Below are 23,482 nucleotides of genomic sequence, written 5' to 3'. Positions count from 1 at the left end.
TATGGGGGGGGGTTGGGCCATTTCTTTCGTCTGTTTCCTTGCGCTACCTCGCAAACGCGGGAGACAGCGACAAAGTATAAAAAAAAAAAATATATATATGTATATATATATATATATATATATATATATATATATATATATATATATATATATATATATATATATATATATATATATATATGAGTTGAGATGCTGTCTACTGGAAAGAATAAAAAGAATTGGTGAGAGACAATAATTAGCTTTTTTAAAGGAGGGGTTGGGTGTCGTGTTTATTTGAGCTCATCTGGTGTTTCTAAAGCCCAATTCTTGAAGGAGAAAAATCTGGAGGGGGAGGGAGACACAAAAGGAGGCATGATAACGGCTGTTCTTCGTGTGGCTGATCTCCACAGATAAACTATCAAAGAGCGCAGACAATTACATACGCTGGATCTGGGTCTCAGAGGCTGGAAATCATGCAGATCATTCTCGAGAGCAACGACCAAAATAACGCCTGCAGAATACAGAAATGGAAGCAACATTATGGAGGGAAAAGAGGGATAGTTTGCGAGAGGTTAAAGCAGAAGGATTAGATAGGAGGAAGAATTTTGATTCCTCTGCGACTATAAAAGACATTTAGGAGATCCATCTCAGAATTGCGAGCAGCGTTCCATACAGGAGAATAATGACAATCCTTTGGATGTGTTAACAAGATAGTTTCTTGTAAGGAACGTCCAATCCATGGCAACTAAGAGGGCGATTCGAGATTGTCATCTTTTGGTTCGGGCAACATTTTCATTGTCACTTCCTCGACGACAGTTTCCTTGCTCTTCTTGTCGCTCGTGCGACCCTTAATGATCAGCCACAGGCGACTGTACAGTCGTTTAACAGATGGATTTACCACTCCCTCTCTTAAATCCTCCGGATGGACTGGACCTAGGAACAAAGGGAATTATTTAGAGGTCGTTAGGATAATCAAGACTCAGTAATCTACAATATCAACCACGGTTATCTTCCCTCTTTGGTGATGCTATATCAAACATTTTGATCGGTGTACAAGAAGATCACGTGATGCCTAGGGCAAATGAAACTATTTACTCTAGATGTAACCTAAACGACCTTAAACAACTAACAAATGGCTTTTTGACACTTCAAGAAGATCTAGATTACTTTAGGTAATCATATCATAAAAAGTCTTTGTCATCGGAGGCAAAAAGCATATAAAAGTTAGAAAGTCTCTTAAGTGGAATGAAGATCATGGAAAATGACATTGATCTTACCAGTACACAGAGAGACGAGGCTGCCCACAGCAAACATAATAAGGACACTTATCATGCCAGTGTAGCAGTAAGACACCTCGTATATCGTCTTGGACATCGGCCTATAGAGAGGTAAATAGGTGCACTCACTCACTCAGTTGTTCAGGCTTTATGAAACACAATAATTTGGATATAGATTTTTGAGACATTTTTTAGAAGAGCGTTTAGTATTCTGAATTATGAAAATACCAAGTCTATGTTTATTGAGTCAGCTGGATTCATAGCTTAAGAAAGATACTGAACGAGCCGACTCACTCACATCAAGAAGGGGACGTGGAAATTCTGCACAAATTAGTGAGAGGAAGAGATTTGCATATATATATATATATATATATATATATATATATATATATATATATATATATATATATATATATATGGTAAACAGAGAAGAGGTAGTGAAAGCTTTGCGGAAGATGAAAGCCGGCAAGGCGGCGGGTTTGGATGGTATTGCTGTGGAATTTATCACAAAAGGGGATGACTGTGTTGTTGACTGGTTGGTGAGGATATTCAATGCATGTACGGTTCATGGTAAAGTGCGTGAGGACTGGCGGAATGCATGCATAATGCCATTGTACAAAGGCTAAGGGGATAAAGGTGAATGCTTGTATTTCAGAGATATAAGTTTGTAGAGTATTCCTGGGAAATTATATGGGAGGATATTCATTGATAGGGTAAAGGCATGTACAGAGCACAAGATTAGGAAAGAGCAGTGTGGTTTCAGAAGTGGTAGAGGATGTGTGGATCAGGTGTTTGCTTTGATGAATGTATGTAAGAAATATCTAGAAAAAAGATGGATTTGTTTATAGCATGTATGGATTTGGAGAAGGCATATGATGGAGTTGATAGAGATGCTCTGTGGAAGGTATAAAGAGTATGTGGTGTGGAGGTAAGTTGCTAGAAGTGAAAAGTTTTTATCGAGGATGAAAGGCATGTGCACGAGTAGGAAGAGAGGAAAGTGACTGGTTCCCAGTGAATGTCGGTTTGCGGCAGGGGTGCGTGATGTCTCCATAGTTGATTAATTTGTTTATGGATGGGGTTGTTAGGGAGGTGAATGCAAGAGTTTTACAGAGAGAGGCAAGTATGCAGTCTGTTTTCGGTGAGAGGGTTTGGGAAGTGAGTCAGCTGTTGATCGCTGATGATACGGCGCTGGTGGCAGATTCGGGTGAGAAACGGCAAAAGTTGTTGACTGAGTTTGGTAAAGTGTGTGAAAGGAGAAAGCTGACAGTAAATGTGAATTAGAACAAGGGTATGATTTTCAGTAGGGTTAAGGGACAAGTTAATTGTGAGGTAAGTTTAAATGGAGAAAAACTGGAGGAAGTGAAGTGTTTTAGATATCTAGGAGTGGATTTGGCAACGGATGGAACCATGGAAGCAGAAGTGAGTCACAGGGTGTGTGTTCTTGCCTTCCACACATTTTTCAACGCTCCTGGAACTTTCGCCCCCTCGCCCACCCTGTGACTCACTTCCGCTTCCATGGTTCCATCCAATGCCAAATCCACTCCGAGATATCTAAAACACTTCACTTCCTCCAGTTTTTCTCCATTCAAACTTAACTCCCATCTGACTTGTTCCTTAACCCTACTGGATCTAATAACCTTGCTCTTATTCACATTTACTCTCAGCACCCGAATTAGCCACCAATGCTGTATCATCAGCGAACAACAACTGACTCACTTCCCAAGCACTCTCACCGAAAACAGACTGCATACTTGCCCTTCTCTCCAAAACTCTTGCATCTACCTACCTAACAACCCTATCCATAATCAAATTAAACAACCAAAATGACATCACGCACCCCTGCCGCAAACCGACACTCACTGGGAACCAATAACTTTCCTCTATTCCTACTCGTACACATGCCTTACATCCTCGACAAAAACATTTCACTGCTTATAGCAACTTGCCTCCCACACCATATACTCTTAATACCTTCCACAGAGCATCTCTATCAACTCTATCATATCCCTTCCCCAGATCCACAAATGCTTCATACAAATCCAAATGTTTTTCTAAGTATTTCTCACATAAATTCTTCAAAGCAAACACATGATCCACAAATCCTCTACCACTTCTGAAAGCACACTGCTCTACCCCAATCTGATGCTCTGTAAATGCCTTCACCCTCTTAACCAATACCCTCCATATGATTTCCCAGGAATACTGAACAAACTTATACCTCTGTAAATTGAACTTCACCTTTATTCCCCCTGCCTTTATACAATATCACTAAGGATGCATTCCGCCAATCTTCAGGCACTTCATCATGAGCCATACATACATTGAATATCCTCACCAACCAGTCAACAACACAGTCACCCCCTTTTTTAATAAATTCCATAGCAATTCCATCCAAACCCACCGCCTTGCCGGCTTTCATCTTCCGCAAAGCTTTCACTACCTCTTCTCTGTTTACCAAAGCATTCTCCCTTACCTTCTCACTTCTGACACCACCTCGACCAAAACACCCTATATCTGCCACTCTATCATCTAACACATTCAACAAACCTTCAAAATGCTCACTCCATCTCCTTCTCACATCACCACTTCTTGTTACTACCTCCCCATTAGCCTCCTTCACCGATGTTCCCTTTTGTTCCCATGTCTTACGCGTTTTATTTACCTCCTTCCAAAACATCTTTTTATTCTCCCTAGGATTTAATGATACTCTCTCATCCCAATTCTCATTTGCCCTCTTTTTCACCTCTTGCACCTTTCTCTTGACCTCCTGCCTCTTTCTTATATACATCTCTCAGTCATTTGCACTATTTCCCTGCAAAACTCGTCCAAATGCCTCTCTCTTCTTTTTCACTAATAATCTTACTTCTTCATCCCACCACTCACTACCCTTTCTAATCTGCCCATCTCCCACGCTTCTCATGCCACAAGCATCTTTTGCGCAAGCCATCACTGATTCCCTAGATACATCCCATTCCTCCACCACTCCCCTTACATCCTTTGCTCTCACCTTTTTCCATTCTGTACTCAGTCTTTCCTGGTACTTCTTCACATAATTCTCCTTCTCAAGCTCACTTACTCTCATCACTCTCTTCACCCCAACATTCTCTCTTCTTTTCTGAAAACCTCTACAAATCTTCATCTTCACCTCCACCAGATCCTGATAAAACATCCCTCCAGTTGCACCTCTCAGCACATTAACATCCAAAAGTCTCTCTTTATGTACATGAGACGGCAAGAGGCAATGTACAACAGTATGAAGATACTGACCCATCGAGAGCGGTAGTGTTATCCAGCCCTGCTACATCGGTCAGCGTGGTGTTGGGCAGCAGATTGTCAATAGCTGTGGTAGTAGGACTAGTGACTAAGGCGGCCACGGTGGTGTTGGCTAAGTTGGCCAGGTTCTCTACGCAACCCTCAGTGGATAGCGGCAGTTGTGTCGGGTTCCCTCCACCTCGAACAAACTTCCCAATAACTACCCAGACACTAAGGATGAATGACGTAGTGAAACCCACTGCAGCGCCCTGCGGCAACAAAGCTGTCGTTATTGACTATCACAATACGTTTACAAAGCCTCTACAGACGAGGACTGGTTACCGATGAACTTATATTTTGAGAAAAGTAAAGCACTGATTCCTCACTCGTCTGTGATATCTTACCTTGGCACTGATCCACGGAGCGAAGATGCCGGAGAGAAAGACTCCACACAGAGGACCCGAGATAGCAGATAGAATGCTGTTGGCTACGTGGAAGATGCTGCCGAGTTTCCCCACCATCAGACCCAAACATATAGATATCACACCGGCCACAGTGGCTGGAATGAATGTATAAGAACATTGTGTCTACCATTGTGGCTGGAATAAGAGCAAATGCTCATTACACTTGCTTCGGTGGTTGAAATGAAAGCATGTGACCATTACATCTGTTACTGTGGCTAAAGAGAAAGACACCAGTCTAGAATAATAGACATTTTTACTACCAAGTCAACTAACACGATGCCAGCGGTCTGCTCTTGAAGGATACCCATCCACCGTCTCCCACCCGAGCCTCTGCTCTAAGCCCACCACAACAAGACACAGTTTGTTGAAGAAGATATATTTTTCCGATGACCATCAAAGCCTTCGCTTGTCCTTCTCTCTTAGAATTACAGAAGTCAAATGTCATAACGCTTTTTCTTTCACTGGACCCTGGATGGCTGGCAACAGGTCTCCTAGGAACTTACCCATGTAAGGAATGATCCAGTGAAAGTAAAAAGGTAAGTTAGAACTCTTGTAAAATCAAATGAGACGTAAGGCTCAGATGACGAGGTTACTACTGTATAGTGGTATTGCCGTTGTAGATTTTGGTGACCTAGTCTTCTTTTTGAAAAGAAGAACGATAGCAAACAAGAGCAGGAGGACCAGTAGAGGTGGAAGGACTAACAGAGTCAGTGAAAATTGGAGAACTAGAGGTTCTACTGGGGTTAGAGTGGCTAGGTAGGTTTGAAGGTCTAAATTGGTTAATAGTAGAGCTGTCGGAGGGTAGGGTAAAGTATGATGTTCAGGTATAAAGCTAACAATGTCAGTACAACTTACACAATAATTTGACGACGTTGGTGGAACCGGCATCGTTGAGGCGGCTGAAATAAGGCAGGTCCTTGAGGAAGTCCTCCCAGATGATACAGGCCACAGAGTTGCCGCAGGAGGAGAGTGTGCTGGGAGGAAGGGAAGGTATACTGTACATAGTCATGCGTAGTGAGGGGCGGAACATTCCGCCCTACTGAGGATAGCCTTGAGAAGATCAATTACTTATTTGTTTAATGTTTTAGCTTTTCATATTCCGGGCTCCAGTCAAGGCTCAATTTCCTCTTCGAGGGAAAAAGGACTGAAACGATGGAAAAGTAAGATTAGAAGGGTAAAATAATCTAAAAGACTGGAGAGGGTGAATAACATTCCTTTGAAAAACGGTTTGTTGCTGGTCTTAGGAAAGACGTGAAAAATTGAAGATTTCCAAAGCTTAGAGGTGTAGGGAAAGACACAAACTTGACAACGGCACACCTTTGAATTACCAACGGCCACCTTAATATCATGTGCCTTATGGGGTGCCAAGTATAGCATGGCCAGTGTGATGGCATGGGCTTGCAAGTAGCCAGTTTACGAGAACAGACGCCAAAATGATATCATTATTTTCGAAAGACATCATTTTGGAAAGAAAATAAATATTACGAAGTAGTTCAAGTGAATCACGTCAGTCTGGGAGAGCTTATGAATACGATTGTCTAGAAGGGAATCCTCAACATCTGAAGAGCGCTACCATAGCTATCTATCAGTGTGCCATGGAAGGACGTGGGAAAGGTATGTATCCGTAGAGAGGGAAATTAAGTAGAAAAGAGGATTTTAGCGATATTAACCTAAGCAAGATTTAGCAGCTCCCCACCTGGTAATTCTTGCTCAAATTTGCGTTCATAGAGACAACTGTAGCAAGCCGAGGTGTAGATTGGGGAAAAGAAAATGGAGCCGACACGAAATTAGAGAAATGAAATGTGCAGTCATTGTCTAATGAGTCAGAGGAAAGGAGGATGTCTCCAGATTCGAAATGCCAGGTGCTTTGCTCGAATAACCTTAGAACAGAAATGGTAGAATTGCGCTTTGGAAGAAGAGATTGTCTTCGAGGTTGAGCAGATATATGCCTCCATTTCCGTAGACTAACTTTTCCTTGGCGCTCCTCAGAAACAGGGTCATCACCAGAGGAGAGGTAGTAATCCTCCAGAGGTTGCTATCACTGACAGTAGGTGACGGTGATACGAGTGTGGTTATATGAATCAGTGAAATACGAGACTGAGCAACTATAAACAGGACTGGAGATGAAAAACAGATCTAAAGTGTTGGGAGAGCGGTTGTGCCGTTCTGCAATATGGAAAGAGTGGTCGATACTTTGCTACAGATCATCATTAAAGGAAGAGGTGAGGGATTCAATCTCTTTCCCCCAGATGTGGGAAGATCTTAAATCTCTCTAATCAGAGATCCTCAGATTTAGAATGGTATAGCGTCATAGCTTCGTGGCGAGAATTCTTAGACATGGTAAGAAAATTATCAAGCTCTTATAGTTAGCAGCGCAATTGGAGAAACAGAAGAAAACATCGATAGATTCGAGTTAGAGTCTTCAACCAGATGACGAAAAAGTGTGGAGATTCACGTTCCGAGAGACGTGCGTGTGTTGCGATAAGCACATCTCTGAAATAAGATCGTAAATGACGGTTATTTTTCTTTGAAAAGGGAAAGGAATAACTGTGAATATCCTTAGACTCTTGAGTTCCCAGAAGAAATACGATTGTGGAAGAGGTATTAGTCAGGAGTTGTTTGACAGCAGAAAAAACAAAATCGTAAAGAGGATGTGACTTTTTTCTTTATGATAGATAGAAAGAGAGCCAAGTCTACGAGAGTGTCAAGGGGCTTAGGATAAGCCGATACAGCTGGTGCCTAAGCCTTCCATTCGGTAGCAGTAGAAACACAGTACTCTAGTGGTCTTTTGTTCCCTATTCCGGTTACATGGAGGAAAAATGACTTGGTGGACACTTTCACGACTGTATTCAATAGTTCGCAACAAGGAACATGAGGCTAAGTGAAAGAATGTAAAAACTTAGTAAAAATAAGTTCGTTATATATATGGTGCAAGTAGGGAGAAAGTGTTGAAACTGGCCCGGCAGTTTAGCTCTAATAAGACAGAAAGTATCACTATCAATCCTAACCTTGAGGGTGTAAGATGGTTCGATGTCTTCTTCAACACTCCTCAGGCGGGCACATGGTTGTACCATGAGCATTTGATGTTTTCCGCCTGCTACCAACAGTTTTACTTCAAGGATAATTATGGGCGAATGAATTTGCCTATAACGATCAGGGTTTATGGGGGAGCTCGATACACTAACAATTAAGCTTTTACTTTGGCTGGCAATGGAGTTAAACATCTATAGCAGAGGTGCCTATAGTATACAGTGTTTGGGGTCTTACAGACACAAGATGGGGAAACGTCTTGATACAGACTGACAGAAGAGTGTGAAAGTTGAAAAACAAACCTGTAATTGATACAAGGGCTTATGTTTGTATCTTTCCCTTATATTTTTTTTTTCGTTCAAGGTATTAAGGGTCTGCACTCAGGACCTTTCTTGTTATCAAAAGAGAATAAGAACAGCTCTGAAACTCAAAGCAAAAATTCAACGTAAACATGCAAGATAGAGCGTTCACTGTACATGGAGAAACCATGCGATTCTCAGCTAGACTAACGCACATAAATTCTGAGACATAAGCAATTGCAGAATTTGTGCCTGGTTAGTTTTTCTGTTATCGCATAGGGGTCAAAGGCAATAAAGCGTCTGCTAGAGGGAAAGACAGAGTCCTCTAAGGTCTGCACAAGTGAATAATCAACACAAATTCTTTTATCTTTTGGCTCCGTCTCTTTAAGCCCCTTGAACACAATGATAAGGCTCTTGACAACGATACGACCGTTGTGTTTGATGCTTTATTTCACCTGACCCAGAGCACAACAGCTGAAAAGCCAAACCATGAAACCAAGAAGCCGTATCGTCATGCTTAAGAAGTTATCCATCACGGACAGTGTCCTATCTAGCCACGAGACAGTAGTTAAACACAGCTGTTACCAGATCCACCTACCTGAGAACGCCACCGTAGACTGCCGCGACGAAGATGCCAGCCAGCCCCGTCAGGTGGCTCAACTTGTCCATCACTAAGTAGGGGATGATCTGGTCTTTCTTCTCGATCTGGCCGGACGTGAACGGGTCACAATTGCTGTAGGTAGCAAAGGCAACGAGGCCGGAGAAGAAGAACACTGTCCACAAGCAGTATAGCCCACATAAGAAGAAGATACACAGTCTGGAATGGGATGGTTTATTGTGTTGTTTTTTATTCTGCTTTCATATATATATATATATATATATATATATAATATATATATATATATATATATATATATATATATATATATATATATATATTTTTTTTTTTTTTTTTTTTTTGCTTTGTCGCTGTCTCCCGCGTTTGCGAGGTAGCGCAAGGAAACAGACGAAAGAAATGGCCCAACCCACACCCATACACATGTATATACATACGTCCACACACGCAAATATACATACCTACACAGCTTTCCATGGTTTACCCCAGACGCTTCACATGCCCCGATTCAATCCACTGACAGCACATCAACCCCGGTATACCACATCGCTCCAATTCACTCTATTCCTTGCCCTCCTTTTACCCTCCTGCATGTTCAGGCCCCGATCACACAAAATCTTTTTCACTCCATCTTTCCACCTCCAATTTGGTCTCCCTCTTCTCCTCGTTCCCTCCACCTCCGACACATATATCCTCTTGGTCAATCTTTCCTCACTCATTCTCTCCATGTGCCCAAACCATTTCAAAACACCCTCTTCTGCTCTCTCAACCACGCTCTTTTTATTTCCACACATCTCTCTTACCCTTACGTTACTTACTCGATCAAACCACCTCACACCACACATTGTCCTCAAACATCTCATTTCCAGCACATCCATCCTCCTGCGCACAACTCTATCCATAGCCCACGCCTCGCAACCATACAACATTGTTGGAACCACTATTCCTTCAAACATACCCATTTTTGCTTTCCGAGATAATGTTCTCGACTTCCACACATTCTTCAAGGCTCCCAGAATTTTCGCCCCCTCCCCCACCCTATGATCCACTTCCGCTTCCATGGTTCCATCCGCTGCCAGATCCACTCCCAGATATCTAAAACACTTCACTTCCTCCAGTTTTTCTCCATTCAAACTCACCTCCCAATTGACTTGACCCTCAACCCTACTGTACCTAATAACCTTGCTCTTATTCACATTTACTCTTAACTTTCTTCTTTCACACACTTTACCAATCTCAGTCACTAGCTTCTGCAGTTTCTCACATGAATCAGCCACCAGCGCTGTATCATCAGCGAACAACAACTGACTCACTTCCCAAGCTCTCTCATCCCCAACAGACTTCATACATGCCCCTCTTTCCAAAACTCTTGCATTCACCTCCCTAACAACCCCATCCATAAACAAATTAAACAACCATGGAGACATCACACACCCCTGCCGCAAACCTACATATATATATATATATATATATATATATATATATATATATATATATATATATATATATATAGATACATATATGGGAGAGGATGGCTGGAAATCCTCCCCTCTCGCTTTTTTTTAATTTTCCTAAAGAAGGAACAGAGAAGGGGGCCAGGTGAGGATTTTCCTTCTAAGGCCCAGTTCTCTGTTCTTAACGCTACCTCGCAAACGCGGGAAATGGCAAATAGTATGAAAAAAAAAAAAAAAAAAAATATATATATATATATATATATATATATATATATATATATATATATATTCCCCGCGTCATAGAAGGCGACTAAAGGGGACGTGAGCAGGAGCTACAAACCCTCCCCTCCCTGTATTTTAACTTCCTAAAAGGGGAAACAGCAGGAGTCATGTGGGGAGTGCTCATTCTCCTCGAAGGCTCAAACTTGGAGTAACCAAGATGAGAAAGCAGGAGAGATAGGTAATATGTTTGAGGAAAGGAACCTGGATGTTTTGGCTCTGAGTGAAGCGAAGCTTAATGGTAAAGGAGGAAGAGTAGTTTGGGAATGTCTTCGGAGTAAACTCAGGGTTTGGAGAAAGGGCAAGATCAAAGGAAGAGGTAGCACTACTTCTGAAGCAGGAGCTGTAGGAGTATGTGATAGAGCGTAAGAAAGTAAACTCTAGATTGATATGAATAAAACTGAAAGTGGATGGAGACACATAGGTGATTATTGGTGCCTATGCACCTGGTCATGAGAAGAAAGATCATGAGAGGCAAATGTTTTGGGAGTAGCTGAGTGAGTGTGTTAGCAGCTTCGTTGCACGAGATCGGGTTATAGTGATGGCTGATTTGAATGCAAAGGTGAGTAATGTGGCAGTTGAGGGTATAATTGGTGCACATGGGGTGTTCAGTGTTTTAAATTGAAATGGTGAAGAGCTTGTAGATTTGTGTGCTGAAAAAGGACTTGTGATTGGGAGTACGTGGTTTGAAAAGATATGCATAACTATACGTATATAAGTAGGAGAGAGGGCCAAAGAGCGTTATTGGATCACGTGTTAATTGATAGGCGCGTGAAAGAGAGACTTTTGGATGTTCATGTGTTGAGAAGGGTAAATGGAGGGATGTCTGATCATTATCTTGTGGAGGCGAAGGTTAAGATTTGTAAAGATTTTCAGAAAAGAAGAGAGAATATTGGGGTGAAGAGAGTGGTGAGAGTAAGTGAGCTTGGAAAGGAGACTTGTATGAGGAAGTACCAGGAGAGATTGAGTGCAGAATGGAAAAGGGTGATGGTAAATGACGTAAAGAGAATGGAGGAGGAATGGGATGTATTTAGAGAACAAGTGATGACGTGCACAAAAGATGCTTGTGGCATGAGAAAGGTAGAGGGTGAGCAGATTAAAAAGGGTAGTAAGTGGTGGGATGAAGAAGTAAGATTGTTAGTGAAAGAGAAGAGAGAGGCTTTGGACGATTTTTGCAGGGAAATAGCGCAAATGATTGTGAGATGTATAAAAGAAAGAGTCCGGGGGTCAAGAGAAAGGTGTAAGAGGTTAAAAAGAAGGCAGATGAGAGTTGGGGTGAGAGAGTATCATTAGATTTTAGGGAGAATAAAAAGATGTTTTGGAAGGAGGTAAATAAAGTGCGCATGACAAGAGAACAAATGAGGACATCGGTGAAGGGGGTTAATGGGTAGGTAACAACGAGTAGTGGTGATGTGAGAAGGAGATGGAGTGAGCATTTTGAAGGTTTGTTTAATGTGTTTAATGATAGAGTGGCAGATATAGGGTGATTTGGTCGAGGTGGTCTGCGAAGCAAAGGGTCAGGGAGAATGGTTTGGTGAACAGAAAAGAGGTAGTGAAAGAATTACGGAAGATGAAAGCCGGCAAGGCGGTGGGTTCGGATGGTATTGCAGTGGAATTTATTAAAAAAGGAGGTGACTGAGTTTTTGACAGGTTGGTGAGGATATTCAGTTTATGTATGCCTCATGGTGAGGTGGCTGAGGATTGGCGGAATGCTTGCATAGTGCCATTGTACAAATGCAAAGGGGATGAAGGTGAGTGTTCAAATTGCAGAGGTATAAATTTCTTGAGTATTCCTTGGAAATTATGTGGGAGGGTCATGATTGAGAGGGTAAAGGCACGTACAGAGCATCAGATTGGGGAGGATCAGTGTGGTTTCAGAAGTGGCAGAGAATTTCTGGATCAGGTATTTGCTTTGAAGAATGTATGTGAGAAATACTTAGAAAAACAAATGGATATATATGTAGCATTCATGGATCTGGAGAAAGCATATGATAAAGCTGATAGAGATGCTCTGTGGAAGAGATTAAGAGTATATGATGTGGAGGTCAGATGCTAGAAACAGTGAAAAGTTTTTATTAAGGATGTAAGGCATGTGTACGAGTAGGAAGAGAGGAAAGTGATTGGTTCCCAGTGAATGTCAGTTTGCGGCAGGGGTGCATGATGCCTCCATGGTTGTTTAATTTGTTTATGGATGAAGTTTTTTGGTGGGTGAATGCAAGAATTTTGGAGAGAGGGGCAAGTATGCAGTCTGTTGTGGAGGAGAGGGCTTGGGAAGTGAGTCAGTTGTTGTTCGCTGATGATACAGCGCTGGTGGCTGATTCAGGTGAGAAACTGCAGAAGTTGGTGACTGAGTTTGATAAAGTGTGTGACAGAAGAAAGCTGAAAGTAAATGTGAATAAGAGCAAGGTTATTACGTTAAATAGGGCTGAAGGAAAAGTTAATTGAGAGGTAAATTTGAATGGAGAAAAACTGGAGAAGGTGAAGTGTTTTAGCAATATGGGAGTGGATTTAGCAGCGGATGGGACTATTGAAGCAGAAGTGAGTCACAGGGTGGGGAAGGGGGCGAAGGTTCTGGAAGGGTTGAAGAATGCGTGGAAGGTGAGAACGTTATCTCGGAAAGCAAATATAGGTATGTTTGAAGGAATAGTGGTTCCAACAATGTTTTATGGTTGCGAGGCAAGGACTATTGACAGGGTTGTGCGGAGGAGGGTGGATGTGTTGGAAATGTAATGTTTGAGGACAATATATGGTGTGAGGTGGTTTGATCGAGTAAGTAATGAAACGGTGAGAGAGATGTTTGGTAATAAAAAGAGTGTGGTTGAGAGAGCAGAAGAGAGTGTATTGAAATGGTTTGGTCACATAAAAGAATGGGTGAGGAAAGACTGACAAAGAGGATATATATGTCAGAGACGGAGGGAACGAAGAGAAGTGGGAGACCAAAATGGATATGGAAGGGTGGAGTGAAAAAGATTCTGAGCGATCGGACCCTGAACATACGGGAGGGTGAAAAGCGTGCAAGGAATAGAGTGAATTGGAACAATGTGGTATATCAGGGTCAACGTGCTGTCAATGGATTGAACAGGCGTCTGGGGTGAACCATGCACTGGTTCAATATACGGACAGCACGTCGAACCCGGTACACCACATCGTTCCAATTCACTCTCTTCCTTGCACGCCTTACACCCTCCTGTATATTCAGGCCCCGACCGCTCAAAATCTTTTTCACTCCATCCTTCCACCTCCAATTTGTTCTCCCACTTCTCGTTCCTTCCACTTCTTACCCTTTTATCACTTACTCGATCAAACCACCTCACACCACATATTATCCTCAAACATTTCCTATGCAACACTTCCACCTTCCTCCGCACAACCCTATCTATAGCCCATGCCTCGCAACCATATAACAATGTTGGAACCACTATTTCTTTAAACATACTCATTTTTGCTCTCCAAGGTAACGCTCTCGCCTTCCATTCGCTGCTAAATCCACTCCCATATATCTAAAACACTTCACTTCCTCCAGTTTTTCTCCATTCAATTTTGATTCGAATTAACTTGATCCTCAGCCCTACTGAACCTAATAACCTTGCTCTAATTCACATTTACTCTCAGCTTTCGCCTCTCAAACACTTTACCAAACTCAGTCACCAACTTCTGCAGTTTCCCATCCGAATCAGCCACCAGCGCTGTATCATCAGCGAACTACAGCTGACTCACTTCCCAAGCCCTCTCATCCACAACAGACTGCATACTTGCCTCTCTCTACAAAACTCTTGCATTCACCTCCCAAAAACCCAATCCATAAACAAATTAAACAACCATGAAGTCATCACACACTCCTGCCGCAAACCGACATTCACTGGGAAAAAGTCGCTTTCCTCTCTCCCTACTCGTACACATGCCTTACATCCTTAACAAAAACCTTTCACTGCTTCTAGCAACTTCCCTCCCACGCCATATACTCTCAGTACCTTCCACAAACATTTCTATCAACTCTACTATATGCGTTCTCCAGATCCATGAATGCTACATACAAATCCATCTAATTTTTTAAGCATTTCTCACAAACGTTCTTCAAAGCAAACACCTGATCCACACATCCTATAGCACTTCTGAAACCACACTGCTCTTCCCCAATCTGATGTTCTGTACATGCCTTTACCCTCTCAATCAATACCATTCATTATGATTTCCCAGGAATACTCAACAAGCTTATTCCTCTGTAATTTGGACACTCTTCTTTATCTCCTTTGCCTTTGTACAATGGCACTATGCATGCATTCAGCCAATCCTCAGACACTTTACCATGAACCATACATACATTGAATATCCTCACCAACCAGTCAACAACACAGTCACCACCTTTTTTGATAAATCCCATTGCAATACCATCTAAACCCGCCGCTTTTCCGGCTTTCATCTTCTGCAAAGCTTTCACTACCTCTTCTCTGTTTACCAAACCATTCTCCCTGACCCTCTCACTTCGCACACCACTTCGACCAAAACACCCTATGTTTGTCACTGTATCATCTAACACATTCAAAAGACTTTCAAAATGCTCACTCCATCTCCTTCTCACTTCACCACTACTTGTTATTAACTCCCCATTAGCCCCCTTCACTGATGTTCCCATTTGTTCTCTTGTCTTACGCACTTTGTTTACCTCTTACCAAAACATCTTTGTGTTCTCCCTAAAGTTTAATGATACTCTCTCACCCCAACTCTCATTTGCCCTCTTCTTCACTTCTTGCCCCTTTCTCCTGACCTCCTGCCTCTTTATATCATGTAACTCCCAGTCATTTACACTATTTCCCTGAAAAAATCGTCCAAATACCTCTCTTCTCTTTCACTAACAAACTTTCTTTTCCATTCCACCACTCACTACCCTTTCTAATCTGCCCACCCCCTACCTTTCTCATGCCACAGGTATCTTTTGCGTAAGTTATCACTGCTTCCCTAAATACATCCCACTCCTCTCCCACTCCCCTTACGTCAGTTGCTCTCACCTTTCTCCTTTCTGCACTTAATCTCTCCTGATACTTTCTCACACGTCTCCTTTCCAAGATCAATTACTCTCACCACTTTCTTCACCCCAACATTCTCTCTTCTTTTCTGAAAACCTTCACAAATCTTCACCTTCGCCTCCAAAAGATAATGATCAGACATCCCTCCAGTTGCCCCTTTCAGCACATTTACATCCAAAAGTATCTCTTTCACACGCCTATCAATTAGCATGTAGTCCAATAACGCTATCTGGCCATTTCTCCTACTTACATACGTATACTCATGCATATCTATCTTTTTAAACCACGTATTTCCAATCACCAGTCCTTTTTCAGCACACAAATCTACAAGAACTGCACCATTACCATTTACAACACTGAACACCCATGTACACCAATTATACCCCCAACTACCACATTGATCGCCTTTGCATTCAAATCACCTTTCACTATAATCCGGTCTCGTGCATCAAAGCTGCTAACATACTCACTCAGCTGCTCCTAAACACTTGCCTTTCATGATCTTTCATGACCAGGTGCACAGGCACCAATAATCACCCATGTCTCTCCATCCACTTTCAGTTTTATCCATATCAATCTAGAGTTTACTTTCTTACACTCTATCTCATACTCCCACAGCTCCTGCTTCAGGAGAAGCGTTATTCCTTTCTTTGCTCTTGTCATCTCACCAACCCCTGACTTTACTCCCAAGACATTCCCAAACCACGTTTCCCCTTCACCCTTGAGTTTTGTTTCACTCAGAGCCAAAACATCCAGGTTCCTTTCCTCAAACATACTACTTATCTCTCCTCTTTTCTCATCTTGGTTATATCCACACACATCTAGCCACCCCAGTCTGAGCCTTCGAGGAGGATGAGCACTCCCCGCATGAAACCTATTTCTGTTTCCCCTTTTGGAAAGTTTGTAATAAATGGAGGGGAGGATTTCTATCCCCCCGCTTCCGTCGCCTTTAGCTGCCTTCTACGACACGCGGGGAATGCTTGGGAAGTATTCTATTTCCCATATCCCCATATATATATATATCTATCTATCTGTCTATCTATCTATCTATATATATATATATATATATATATATATATATATATATATATATATATATATATATATATATATATATATATATATATATATATATATATATATATATACATATATTCATTAATTAATCTAGATATTTTTCATGACGTTAGAGTAAATTATGTAGAATGTAAATGATAATTTGTCCTATACAAATATCTTTTATACAAAATTTCCTTACTTGCCAAAACATCAAAATATTCTTGGCTCTGGACTTCCAAGAAGAGAATTATAAATAACTGAAGAAAATGCTTTGAAAATGAGGCAAGGCTTTAATACTTATTGAAACTTAATTGTCTTTCGTTATAACCACTATTTCGCCTGTATCAGGACCAATAACATCAAATTTTACTTCAAGGTAGAATTATTCGTGTTAGATAAGCACACACTGCCTTCCCTAGTGAGAATGCGAAATATCTGATAATTACCCTTGTGCTATCTGTAGTCTCCTCACGGAGGCAAACCTCTGGTAGGTGGTCTGGTTGAAGCCGATGCTTTTCAAGGTTAGGTACACCCCAAACACGAATGTTGACAGGAGAGTGTGGCGCTCAAAGGGGTTCGTGTCCAGGCTGCATAAGTGATGATCATTATTGAAATAAATTTCTTACTAATACATGGACACACATATTCATTATAGAAATAAAAAAGTGAATATATATCACAATTGTATCCATGATCAAGTATATTCCTATGAGTCCACAGGGGAAATGAAACACGATAAGTTCCCAAGTGTACTAATCACATCATCAGGGGAGGTACAAGAGAGAAATATAAGTCAGTTAATATACATCGAAGAGACGTAGCTAGGACGCCATTTGGTAAACATGTGATTGTCCGAATATATATATATATATATATATATATATATATATATATATATATATATATATATATATATATATATATATATATATATATATTCCTATGATATAGGGTGTTTTTGTAGAGGTGGTGTGCAAAGTGAGAGGATTAGGGAAAATGATTTGGTAAACAGAGAAGAGAGAGTAAAAGCTTTGCGGAAGATGAAAGCCAGCAAGGCGGCGGGTTTGGATGGTATTGCAGTGGAATTTATTAAAAAGGGGATGACTGTATTGTTGACTGGTTGGTAAGGTTATTTAATGTATGTATGACTCATGGTGAGGTGCCTGAGGATTGGTGGAATGCTTGCATAGTGCCATTGTGCAAAAACAAAGGGGATAAAAGTGAGTGCTCAAATTACAGAGGTATAAGTTTGTTGAGTATTCCTGGTAGATTATATGGCAGGGCATTGATTGAGAGGCTGAAGGCATGTACAGAGCATTAGATTGGGGAATAGCAGTGTGTTTTCAGGAGAGCTAGAGGATGTGTGGATCAGATGTTTGCTTTGAACAATGTATATGAGAAAACTTTGGAAAAATAAATGGATTCGTTTGTAGCATTTATGGATCCTGAGAAGGCATATGATAGGGTTGATAGAGATGCTCTGTGGAAGGTACTAAGATTATATGGTGTGGGAGGCAAGTTGCTGGAAGCAGTGAAAAGTATTTACCGAGGATGTAAGGCATGTGCACGAGTAGGAAGAGAGGAAAGTGACTGGTTCCGAGTGAGTGTCGGTTTGCGGCAGGGATGCGTGATGTCTCCATAGTTGTTTAATTTGTTTATGGCAAAACACATGCACAATGAAATAGCCCGGCAAGCCTTAAGCACCTGACTTCCCACATCATTCTTGAGTTCCAGCCCAACAGAAATACACTCCACAAAAATCACACTCCCCAGAAAAATAGGAGTCTAACTCTCTCACCTTTGCACTGGTCATTACCCATCCCTGCAACATTAGAACCATCATTTCAACATCTCAGTTGCCTGGAACTCTTTGCACCTAAACGCTCACACTTAACAACATTCAGCCTTTGGTCCAAAAAGCTGGACATGGTTAGCTTCCTGGGTGCTGCAAGACTCATAAAGATAGAAGGGACTCCTGGGGCTAAAAGTGGAGCAGTCTGCAAATAAATCATAAAAAAGAACATATGATTCAGGAATATATTGGTCGCCACTCGGAAAAAAAATGTCTTATTTTCCATGTGGCTGCTGGAACGTACACACATACCTACATATTCGCATACATACATACAAACACGTATTAGGTTCTCACATTCAGACATATTCCAATAAATCTAATGATTCACTCACTTGAAAAACTGAATCCGTCCGCCTTCGTCAGCGATGTTCCAGACGTTGGCTACTCCTCCCAGGTCGTTGCAGCAAATGATCACCACCGCCAACACTCCTCCGAACATGAGCAGCGTCTGCAGCACGTCAGCGTACACCACAGCCTTCACACCTCCCTGAGGGACAAGATTGTGCGTCGGCATCACTGTACCTCACTGTACACAGGCAAGTTCTGTAGTACATCAATGTACAGACGTCACACTCCTCTGAGGGACAAGACTGTACGTCAGCAGCCTCTACTTCACATAATTGTACATTGGCAGCTTCTGTAGTACATCAGCGTACAGCCTTCACTTCCCTCTGAGGGACAAGACTGTCCGTTGATAGTATGTACATCACTCTAGTACTATTTTTGTCTAGGTGGGTTGTGGTGATGGGAGGAGGGTAGAATTAAGGTTCAGACGGAGGGAGGTAGGTAGGTACGGTCGAGGAACAGACGGTAGTTACAGCGTGGACAGGCAACCGTCGCACCGTCCAGCGGGACAAGGCTGTACCGTACGTATGCTCTCCCAGTACATCACACGCAGATGCAAATTCTCACGACGTCTGCCCAGGCACACAGAGTGGACAGATATAGACAGTCGAGACGTGGGCTCCCACGGGAATACTGGTCCTCCTTTGTATGCATTAGTAGGTAATAACGTAAGATCCCTTTAACGACTTACACTGCAGACTTCAGGGTATCGTAAGGTTCATCAATGACAGTGTTACTTTCGTAATGAGGTTGTTGAGCTATTTTCCCACTTATAGGTATAGTTAAAGGCCAAGAGAACGCCCTGAATTTAACTGGATGTCTTTTGTTTCTCAGACGGATCAAAAAACGTGCTTATGGAATTCAAATTTTTCAAGATTTGACATCTTTTTCCATCTCTCTCTCTTTTCTTTGACTGTGTCATGTGCAAGTGAGCAGATGAAGAAAGGTAGATGCTGCACGATGTCGTGTTTGGTCCTGGGTCAACGATGCTTCATATATAAGGTAAGATTTTTTCTTTTAAACTATTCGCCATTTCCCGCATTAGCAAGGTAGCGTTAAGAACAGAGGACTGGGCCTTTTTTGGAATATCCTCACCTGGCCCACTCTGTTCCTTCTTTTGGAAAATTAAAAAAAAAAAAAAAACCGAGATGGGAGGATTTCCAGCCCCCCGCTCCCTCCCCTTTTAGTCGCCTTCTACGACACGCAGGGAATACATGGGAAGTATTCTTAATCCCCTATCCCCAGGGATGAATAAGGTAAGATATCCTTAAGTAATTTTGTTTCAAAAAATTCCATATAAGCAACATAAATATAGTATAAGAACGGGACAAGAATCAAATGCCTTGTTTAATCATGTTAAAAACTATGATGATTGTATTGACTGGAGTAACGCCATCTCAGTTATTAACTCTAACTCTATTACCAAGAGAAATATCATTGAATCTTCTATTATCAAATACACAAAGAATTATAATCTTGATATTAGTGATGTTCTATACAAATTAGATAACTTTATCGTTGATAAGATTTGTAAAATGATAAGTTTATGAACGCTCGTTGTATGTTTTGGACAATCACATGTTTACCAAATGGCGTCCTAGCTTCGTCTCTTCGATGTATATCAACTGACTGTTATATTTCTCTCTTGTGTGTCCCCTGATGATGTGATTATTACACGAAAGTGCACTTGGGAACTTTTCGTGTTTCATTTTCCCCGAGGACTCATAGGAATATCTCGATCACGCGCAAAATTGTGATCCTTTCCAACATATATGTATATATATATATATATATATATATATATATATATATATATATATATATATATATATATATATATATATGGGAGTGGGGGAGGAATGGGATGTATTTAGGGAATCAGTGATGGATTGCGCAAAAGATGCTTGTGGCATGAGAAGAGTGGGAGGTGGGTTGGTTAGAAAGGGTAGTGAGTGGTGGGATAAAGAAGTAAGAGTATTAGTGAAAGAGAAGAGAGAGGCATTTGGACGATTTTTGCAGGGAAAAAATGCAATTGAGTGGGAGATGTATAAAAGAAAGAGACAGGAGGTCAAGAGAAAGGTGCAAGAGGTGAAAAAAAGGGCAAATGAGAGTTGGGGTGAGAGAGTATCATTAAATTTTAGGGAGAATAAAAAGATGTTCTGGAAGGAGGTAAATAAAGTCCGTAAGACAAGGGAGCAAATGGGAACTTCAGTGAAGGGCGCAAATGGGGAGGTGATAACAAGTAGTGGTGATGTGAGAAGGAGATGGAGTGAGTATTTTGAAGGTTTGTTGAATGTGTTTGATGATAGAGTGGCAGATATAGGGTGTTTTGGTCGAGGTGGTGTGCAAAGTGAGAGGGTTAGGGAAAATGATTTGGTAAAAAGAGAAGAGGTAGTGAAAGCTTTGCGGAAGATGAAAGCCGGCAAGGCAGCAGGTTTGGATGGTATTGCAGTGGAATTTATTAAAAAAGGGGGTGACTGTATTGTTGACTGGTTGGTAAGGTTATTTAATGTATGTATGACTCATGGTGAGGTGCCTGAGGATTGGCGGAATGCGTGCATAGTGCCATTGTACAAAGGCAAAGGGGATAAGGGTGAGTGCTCAAATTACAGAGGTATAAGTTTGTTGAGTATTCCTGGTAAATTATATGGGAGGGTATTGATTGAGAGGGTGAAGGCATGTACAGAGCATCAGATTGGGGAAGAGCAGTGTGGTTTCAGAAGTGGTAGAGGATGTGTAGATCAGGTGTTTGCTTTGAAGAATGTATGTGAGAAATACTTAGAAAAGCAAATGGATTTGTATGTAGCATTTATGGATCTGGAGAAGGCATATGATAGAGTTGATAGAGATGCTCTGTGGAAGGTATTAAGAATATATGGTGTGGGAGGAAAGTTGTTAGAAGCAGTGAAAAGTTTTTATCGAGGATGTAAGGCATGTGTACGTGTAGGAAGAGAGGAAAGTGATTGGTTCTCAGTGAATGTAGGTTTGCGGCAGGGGTGTGTGATGTCTCCATGGTTGTTTAATTTGTTTATGGATGGGGTTGTTAGGGAGGTAAATGCAAGAGTTTTGGAAAGAGGGGCAAGTATGAAGTCAGTTGGGGATGAGAGAGCTTGGGAAGTGAGTCAGTTGTTGTTCGCTGATGATACAGCGCTGGTGGCTGATTCATGTGAGAAACTGCAGAAGCTGGTGACTGAGTTTGGTAAAGTGTGTGGAAGAAGAAAGTTAAGAGTAAATGTGAATAAGAGCAAGGTTATTAGGTACAGTAGGGTTGAGGGTCAAGTCAATTGGGAGGTGAGTTTGAATGGAGAAAAACTGGAGGAAGTGAAGTGTTTTAGATATCTGGGAGTGGATCTGTCAGCGGATGGAACCATGGAAGCGGAAGTGGATCATAGGGTGGGGGAGGGGGCGAAAATTCTGGGGGCCTTGAAGAATGTGTGGAAGTCGAGAACATTATCTCGGAAAGCAAAAATGGGTATGTTTGAAGGAATAGTGGTTCCAACAATGTTGTATGGTTGCGAGGCGTGGACTATGGATAGAGTTGTGCGCAGGAGGATGGATGTGCTGGAAATGAGATGTTTGAGGACAATGTGTGGTGTGAGGTGGTTTGATCGAGTGAGTAACGTAAGGGTTAGAGAGATGTGTGGAAATAAAAAGAGCGTGGTTGAGAGAGCAGAAGAGGGTGTTTTGAAGTGGTTTGGGCACATGGAGAGAATGAGTGAGGAAAGATTGACCAAGAGGATATATGTGTCGGAGGTGGAGGGAACGAGGAGAAGAGGAAGACCAAATTGCAGGTGGAAAGATGGAGTGAAAAAGATTTTGAGTGATCGGGGCCTGAACATGCAGGAGGGTGAAAGGAGGGCAAGGAATAGAGTGAACTGGAGCGATGTGGTATACCGGGGTTGACGTGCTGTCAGTGGATTGAATCAAGGCATGTGAAGCGTCTGGGGTAAACCATGGAAAGCTGTGTAGGTATGTAATTTGCGTGTGTGGACGTATGTATATACATGTGTATGGGGGGGTTGGGCCATTTCATTCGTCTGTTTCCTTGCGCTACCTCGCAAACGCGGGAGACAGCGACAAAGTATAATAAAAAAAAAGTATATATATATATATATATATATATATATATATATATATATATATATATATATATATATATATATATATATAAATGTGAATAAGAGCAAGGTTATTAGGTACAGTAGGGTTGAGGGTCAAGTCAATTGAGAGGTGAGTTTGAATGGAGAAAAACTGGAGGAAGTGAAGTGTTTTAGATATCTGGGAGTGGATCTGGCAGCGGATGGAACCATGGAAGCGGAAGTGGATCATAGGGTGGGGGAGGGGGCGAAAATTCTGGGAGCCTTGAAGAAAGTGTGGAAGTCGAGAACATTATCTCGGAAAGCAAAAATGGGTATGTTTGAAGGAATAGTGGTTCCAACAATGTTGTATGGTTGCGAGGCGCGGACTATGGATAGAGTTGTGCGCAGGAGGATGGATGTGCTGGAAATGAGATGTTTGAGGACAATGTGTGGTGTGAGGTGGTTTGATC

At 41.7% G+C, this 23,482-nt stretch overlaps 1 protein-coding gene across 2 annotated transcripts in view; it reads right to left on the bottom strand.

Moving 5' to 3' along the window:
• The window catches only part of LOC139756622 (sodium-coupled monocarboxylate transporter 1-like), a 38,238-nt gene continuing 14,756 nt past the window's right edge, over positions 1-23,482 (bottom strand). Inside the window, exons 5-12 of one of the 2 annotated variants that reach the window (XM_071676286.1) lie at positions 18,921-19,075; positions 17,180-17,320; positions 8,900-9,118; positions 5,828-5,946; positions 4,913-5,067; positions 4,524-4,777; positions 1,257-1,357; positions 1-912 (exon numbers count right to left, since the gene is read on the bottom strand). In XM_071676286.1, the coding sequence (XP_071532387.1) occupies positions 725-912; positions 1,257-1,357; positions 4,524-4,777; positions 4,913-5,067; positions 5,828-5,946; positions 8,900-9,118; positions 17,180-17,320; positions 18,921-19,075 (1,332 nt within the window). In that variant the 3' untranslated portion in view covers positions 1-724. The remainder of the gene's footprint in view (positions 913-1,256; positions 1,358-4,523; positions 4,778-4,912; positions 5,068-5,827; positions 5,947-8,899; positions 9,119-17,179; positions 17,321-18,920; positions 19,076-23,482) is intronic. The other variant, XM_071676276.1, reaches the window with a different exon arrangement.

Source organism: Panulirus ornatus, chromosome 2 (assembly GCF_036320965.1).
Source record: "Panulirus ornatus isolate Po-2019 chromosome 2, ASM3632096v1, whole genome shotgun sequence".
In the NCBI taxonomy this organism is placed as follows: Eukaryota; Metazoa; Arthropoda; class Malacostraca; order Decapoda; family Palinuridae; genus Panulirus; species Panulirus ornatus.
The sequence above is the reverse complement of the archived record's forward strand: the minus strand, read 5'-3'. Positions and strand labels throughout refer to the sequence as shown.